The sequence below is a fragment of the Melanaphis sacchari genome, unplaced genomic scaffold (assembly GCF_002803265.2).
Source record: "Melanaphis sacchari strain LSU unplaced genomic scaffold, SCAv2.0 Contig19_pilon_pilon, whole genome shotgun sequence".
Classification (NCBI taxonomy): domain Eukaryota; kingdom Metazoa; phylum Arthropoda; class Insecta; order Hemiptera; family Aphididae; genus Melanaphis; species Melanaphis sacchari.
Genome location: NW_020270975.1, coordinates 77482 through 85088, shown reverse-complemented (window position 1 = coordinate 85088; position 7607 = coordinate 77482). Strand labels below are relative to the sequence as shown.

General features: G+C 34.8%; 1 protein-coding gene across 1 annotated transcript; it reads left to right on the top strand.

The window, feature by feature from the left end:
* The first annotated feature begins 230 nt into the window (after window positions 1-230).
* LOC112593025 (trypsin-1-like) lies at window positions 231-3874 on the top strand. The gene is made up of 7 exons (XM_025337241.1): window positions 231-542; window positions 651-822; window positions 1025-1187; window positions 1768-1985; window positions 2086-2288; window positions 3427-3481; window positions 3573-3874. Exons 1-7 carry the CDS (start codon window positions 477-479, stop codon window positions 3710-3712), a joined length of 1017 nt encoding a protein of 338 aa, XP_025193026.1. The 5' UTR covers window positions 231-476; the 3' UTR covers window positions 3713-3874.
* The last annotated feature ends 3733 nt before the right edge of the window (window positions 3875-7607 follow it).

Here is a 7607-nt window from a genome sequence, read left to right as displayed (position 1 = left end):
GTGTTGGACAGCGTTATCAGCAATAAACCATGTTGCGGAAGTTTCGCGTCGCCAGACCCCGGCGCCTCATCCGCTATCACAATCATCGTCGTCGTCATTAACATTGCCGCCACCGTCGTTATTATTATTAACATCTGCCGGCGCACAGACGGCCGGCCGGCAAGGCCCGGAGCCGACCATGACCTCGGTATTGGTCGAAAACATACGCGGACGCGATGCGCGCGATCGTGATATACGACGCGAAAAACCGACGAAAAAAAATTCCGCGTCGGGTAATATAAATAGTCGCGTCCGGTGTAGATTTATCATCAGTGCAGTTCACCCGATCGAACAGTCGACACACATCGTCGTCAGCGTCCGAAATCCGAACATTTTATTCGATTTCTGTGTTCATATCATAATATTATAATATAATATAATAGCGTCATCCGTCGGGTGTTCAGAAACCGTCATATACATACACATAATATCCAACCATGTGGAACGTCTTGTGTGTGATGATCGTCGCGGCGCTGGTCGGACCATCTTACCAGCGGGCACCGGTGAGTGGAGACAAACTCGTGATATTCGGTCAATCGATTAACAATTGATTTTTATTTCGACGATGTTTCGCTGTTTGTATTGACACTTGTGCGTGTGTTGTTTTTAAGGTATTCATCACGCCCAATCACTCCGAAGGCAAACCCGGCGAACTCAGTCAAGCAGCGTTTGCGGATTACATCAACTGGTGGCAAAACATCATCGGCATCATTAACCATAACGAAGAACCCGCCGCTGAGCCGCCAATAACGCCAATAGATCAGTCCACGTGCGCCCCGTGCAGTAAGTACTGAGACAATATAAAGTTATAAGTCAATCGAAAGTTCGTGTTCGTCGTATTAGACTTACATCGAACACAAAGCGGGCCGCGGTGTTTTTTCGCTAAGGACGACCACGTAGAGAAATAGGGGGGGGGGATTGGCCTTTTTGTTTTACACTTATCTCCGTGTGTTCGTAATATATGTATATTATTTTGTTATTTAAGCTTGCGGAGCTTTGGGTAAGAAAAACAGAATCGTCGGTGGCACTCCCACGTACGTGCATCAATACCCGTGGATGGCCATGCTCACGTACAAGGGCAAATTCTACTGCGGTGCTTCGGTTATCAATCACAAATATGTCATGACAGCCGCCCATTGTGTTCACGGGTAAGTATATATATATATATATGTATATACTATAAAAATACGTCGTATACGATTCAATTTTTAACGCTACAACGGTTCGTAAAGCACATATTCGAACGACGAGATACATATTATAATAAATTTCAACTCACAGTGGGATGTTTTATAAACCTTAAGCAATCCGCCTAACAGTTTTATTTCTTAAAAGCTTTTAAAAAGTCTAAATAATTTTCGTCGAGTGAGTTCAAATCAGATCGACAGAGCTATGATTATCGATCATTAAGTTTCGAAATCTCCGTGGATTTAAAATAAAAAAAATCTTTTAAAAAGTACGAAAGTATATAATTTGATTTTAACCATAATATTCAATAGTGTACTGTTAGTCGAAACAATTTTTAAAATTCGTCTGGAATTCAATTTGCGTAGTATTGTCACGTTATATAATTATATTATGTACAGCTGTGACTTGATGGATTATATTTTTATTTTCAATTATTTGTATATATTTTCGCCGAGTTTGCATGTACATAAATAACATAGCTGTTGTTCATAATTATTTAACGAACATCGAATACAATGTTCCGAACGATTTTGCACACAGGTTCGAAGCGAAAAACATAGGCGTGCGACTTTTGGAACACGATCGCAGTAGTACAGAAGAAGCTAAACACCTTGACTTCAAAGTGTTGAGAGTGATTAAGCACAAGGGCTATAGTCCGACGTCTTACAACAACGACATCGCACTGTTGCGAATGGACACCGATGGGGTGGAATTCGGACCCAACACCGGTATCAATCCGGTCTGTCTTCCTGTCGAAGGTAACGTATTCGGACGGGTTATGGTCGGCTTGGGATTGTACTTAACGACAAGGTCCCACCGATGCGTCTATAAACATTGTATGACCGTTTTCCGTTTCAGGCAAGAGTTTCGCTGGTTACGATGGCGTCATCACCGGTTGGGGAGCGAAGAAACAGGGAGGCTCGTCGTCGCAGGTATTGCACGAAGTCTACGTGCCGATCATGAGCAACGACGATTGCAAGAAGACGGAATACGACGAGAAACGCATTACGGCCAACATGATGTGCGCCGGTTATTCGGAAGGCAAAAAAGACTCGTGCCAAGTAATGATTCGTTATCAAATGTATTTCCCGCAAAAATACCCATTTTGAGTAGCGTTTGTTTGGCGGGAGGGCGCGCTCACGTAAAACCGATAGCATCTATTACGTGTTGAAATAATTACACGATTATCGCAGGTACAAAGGGTTTGGCCGGAAACCGTGTCTAATTATAAAACAGGAAGCGATGACTACGGTTTTCGCACACGTCGCGAGATTAGTTGGCTGGGGTGGTATGTGTTTTCCGACGCGTCACGAACAGTGTTTTTCAAGCGACAATCGTATTATTATTACCACAATAATTATTATTGCGCATCGTCGTCACATTATACATCGAGGCGGGTGTTTACGGTTATGAATACACGGGCACGCACCCGTAAATCACACCCGTCGTTCCTCGAAAAGCGTTTGAAATCCTACTCACGGTCGCCCAAAGTTCGTTAGGTACGTCCCTAGAATAAAACGCGGTTCGCCGATTCCCGTTTATAATTAATGTGCTTCCTACGCGCGTGAATATTATTATTATTGTTATACTTATGTACGTTGTGGCTGCGAATTTCATTCATTCGGCATGGCTGAATCTGACGTTTTCAGACTTACAACAGTGTAATAATAATAATAATATTAATACTTTATCGAGTATCTACCCAGTAAACGGAATAATAGTATTACAATAAAACCTGCTTCTGAAACAATAGAAACGTTCGACGCAGGACTCAGTTAAGATACAACGCCCACGACGTTATAATAATATTATATGTACATATATATTAATAATTATTGATAATAACAAAATAATTGAATAGTTTTGTTTAACAAATTCGGCGCGCCACGGTTGAAGTTTTCGCCCGGTTTCCTACGGGGTCATCGGTATAGGTAACAGACTGACGAGTGCTGTCAAAACTTTTAGTATACGTGTAATATTATGACCGTCGTGATCTGTTGCGCGCTTCAGGAAATGTTCGCGATACAAGTTGGAGTCCAGAGACTTTGGAACGCGAAATATTTCACTGTTCTTGATATAGATCATTGAAAATTAATTTATTTTCGATTGTAGCAATCGTTGTATTTTTTTTTTTTTTTTTTTAATATTACCGAGTAGTTTTCTGTACCCAGGGTCTTAAATTTCCGTTTGTGTTCGCAGGGTGACAGCGGTGGCCCAATGCACATCGCCAACAACACGGCTTACCACATTGTCGGTGAGTGCAGTACAAATTATTCATCGAAATACGTGAATACTGGTACAATTTCCGGTTTAATTAATTTTTTTTTTTTTGTTTGTGTTTCCAGGAGTAGTATCCTGGGGAGAAGGATGCGCCCAGGCCAACCGACCCGGTGTGTACTCCCGGGTGAACAGATACCTGAATTGGGTGGCCAACCATACGACGGACGCCTGTCCATGTTCGAACATTTACACTCCGTCAGAATAATTCGTCTTCAACCGTTGTTGCAGTACTCAACTTGCAGAACACCATACGCACGATGAACTTTTATTTGGATCTCACATTATCGCGACTCGCTATTATAAACGATATCATATCATTATTATATTATTTATTATTTATATATTTATTGATCATATAATTTATTGCAACACTATTACTATTATTTATTATTATAAATGTATTTATTGATTTCATAATTATTTATTGCAACACTATTATTATTATTATTATTATTATTATTTATTACACTAAATTATATAAATGTAAGATTGGCGAGTCAGAAATAAACAAATATAACATTTATATTATAAAAAAACGTATATTTTATTATACAATATTATTTCCTAATACGACGATCCAAACATTTCAAACGGATTTCGAGGTACATCGACCGTGTTTCCATTCTGCCAAAACGAATAATGCGACGATTAAAACTTCTTGTCGTAATTAACGGTTAATAGATTAAAATGAGAAAACGTTGATCTCATGCGTAAACACGGGGAAATGGAAAATTATTAATAATCTAACGCACTATACCATACTATACCAGATCAATTTTTATATAATCGTCGGAAAATAACTATCATCTACACTATTGATCATTATTAGTATTTAACGCGCAAACATTATTACACACGTACAAATTGTTGCCGATGTAGAACTCCTCCAATTTCGTATAAAAACGTACACGGTTTTCGTGTGTCTACTGTATCGACTATAGGACGGTGACCCGACAACCGATAAGCCGTAAACCCATAGACCAGACAGTTAATGAGCTGAAAATTGAAAATTTTAACGCAAAAACAACGACTGATTGTATCGATAGTGTCCAAACATTTCGTGAGCCGCCATTAGATCATAACCGTACACCCGAAGCACACAGGGCAACAGTTAAACATTTTTGAGCAAACGTAAAAAAAGCATACTTGACACGTGATAAACTTTTACAAATATTACTAAAAGTTATTAGTAATATACATTTGTGTATTCAACCATATTTACCTCATCTTGAATCTACCCGAAAAATTATTATACGCAGAAAGAGAAAATAAATAAACGTTGAAGACATTATTTACAGTGTTAAAAATGTAAAAGATTTATTAGATAAAAAAATTAAAACAGTTATGAACATTTTTTATTTTAAATCTATTATTCTTATAGTGTTCTAATTTTATTGGTTTGTGTTTAACGATTATTTATTTAAAAAGGCAATATAATTCAGTTAAGGAACCCACAACCAAACTTTTTGCAAAGTTTCAAAACTTTTCGATCCCAGAAAAATTCGTTAAACGGCTCGACTAGTATATTCTATTAAATTTAAAATTAAACACGAATTCATATTCTAAAAATCACATATTTATATATTTTAGTAATAGTGACATAGGAGAAAATTAAAACGCGGCCGAAAAGACCTTGGCGCGACTAACGCCGGGTTAAAGTTATTCTAATGGTGTGGTAATGCCAATGAGCACGCGCGTACAATTATTGGTTATTTCTATAGGTACCACTATTTGTAAGAATTATGTCATAGTAATGTGTTACCGAATTCATACAATCGGCAAGAAAAAGTCTGCCTAATTCACGAAATCAACACTAAAAATCTGTCGATTTCGTGAATTTTGTGGTAGCCAAGTTGCCGATTTCACGTTTTCTTCGGCAACAACGTTGTTGATTTCATAAAATCGGCAATTTTTCTGTCGATTTCATAAATTCGGTGTAACATATATAATAATATATGTTGCATCCATATCGCGTAATTGTACGTTTTGCGAAATGGACAGAGTGTACATCCATTTTGCGAAACGGAAACGCTTTTTTTTTCCACTTCGCGTAGTTCCGCTATGCGGATAACATTTCACGGAATGAATACCTAAACTGCACGCATAGCAGAACTAGTTCCGTCATCCGAACGAAAACTTAGCGTAATTATATTCATAATTGTATGAAGGTATACCAGGACTATAATATTATAAACTGTATACCAACATTTATCATTATTTTGAACATAAAGAATTATAAATTGTCAGTTGTTATTCATATTTATTTTCGTATCCGAGTTTGAGTGTTACTGCTGTGTGACTTCTCTCTTCACGTCTTAAAGTTTATTTATTTCATTTACATATGCCTATTGTAAACACTATTAAGAATTGTATATATTTCAATAAATATTAAAAGAAAAGAAAAAAAAATTATATTTAATATTTATTCAAACATAAAATAAAACTATTATGACATCTAGTCCATCTAGAGTTGTATTTTAAATTGGCCTTAAAACAAGCATACTATTTTGTTTAGAATTTCTTTTTACAATAGTAAATAAAAAAACCTTGTCCTCCCGTTAATGAAGGCATAGTTTTTCTTAATGTTCTCTCGACTTCACGTTTCACTTGTTCTAATTTTATAAAATTTTATAAAGCTGATTGCAAGTTTTCTGCACCATATCAGCCTTTAATAATTCAGTGTTCGGTTACTAATTAATTAGTGTTATTTTTTTAGTCAACGAAATAAGTTTAAAGTAATTAAACATTATTTTTAGCGTGCAATATTTTTATTTTTCATTTCGTTAATTGTATTAATTAAATTTACCTTTAAAAAACAGCTATAACCTTACTAATAATGGTAATATTAATATTTAAAAAAAAAAAATGTTTTAATAAATCCTATAAGTTTATTTTATAAGTACACCGAAAGTGTAAACAATTTGAAAATCATAAATAAATGTGTATTTAAGTATCCCTTAGGCTTTTTAAAATATCCACTTAAATAAGTTAATACAAAGTTATCCATCTAAGATATTTAGTGGTACCAGTATAATCATGATTATACTGTATAAAATATTTGTTATTAATTAATAGTTAATATCTTTGTCGTTATTGCCCTTTTTTTTTTTTTACTAATCAAGTACTATTTTTTGCCCACAGTCAAAACGTCATATTTTTCTAATAAATAATATTCTCGTCTGAATTTTTTTTACTTCTAAGGAAAAATGAATAAGTAGGTACACATTTCTAATAATAAAAAAATAAAATAAAATATTTTATAAATCTTTAACTACGAGAACTACAATAATATGTGAAGATTATCTACTATAGTGGTAATATATCATATTATAGTATTCATTATAATATCTACCAACAAATACCGACCAAATTACCTATGCAGTTTTTTTTTTTTTTTTTTTATAATAGTAAGACAGTAAGTATTTACTTATCAGCTTTAATTCACAATATATCTTGAATAATTATATTAATTTAATCAAGGCTGTAGGATTTCTTAGCAGGTTTATTCAAATAGCATAAGTTAAATTTTAAATAAAATTCTGTTTTTTCATTAAATGCTTCCGTGTTTTAGTTGAAATATAAACAACTAGAACACTAGGTAATAGTACACCAAACAACTGTCAAAAAGGTAATAAAATAGTTTCTGTACTGAAGACACAAGCACGAGTTGACCAATTTTATTATACTATAAGTACAGATAAGAGTTAAGATAAGTACGGCGATAATTTTATATTATACCAGCTAGTCATTATAAGATCACTATAATAGTAGGTATTACTATGATCTAAATAATAAAAAAATACTGTAGTGTTATAGTAATAGTTACACTGATTTAAGTATTTTATACAAGGTAATTCATTTCACATAGAACAAAGTTCATAATATAGTTTTGATAATACCTACATGTAATTATGAATATTGTTTCGCTAAGTGTTTGTCCAGATGACGGAACTATTTCCGTTATGTGTATCCACATAGCGGAATTACGCGAAGTGGAAAATAAGCGTTTCCATTTCATTAAATAAATACAAACCTTGTCCATTTCGCGAAACGTACAATTACGCGACATGGATGTGACATTTATGTATATAGCAAATATA

Coding starts and splice junctions, on each gene's coding strand:
- LOC112593025 (XM_025337241.1), top strand. CDS start 477: ATGTGGAACGTCTTGTGTGTGATGATCGTCGCGGCGCTGGTCGGACCA. Junction 1,986..2,085: donor GGTCTGTCTTCCTGTCGAAG/GTAACGTATTCG, acceptor TTTCCGTTTCAG/GCAAGAGTTTCGCTGGTTAC. Junction 3,482..3,572: donor CACGGCTTACCACATTGTCG/GTGAGTGCAGTA, acceptor TTGTGTTTCCAG/GAGTAGTATCCTGGGGAGAA.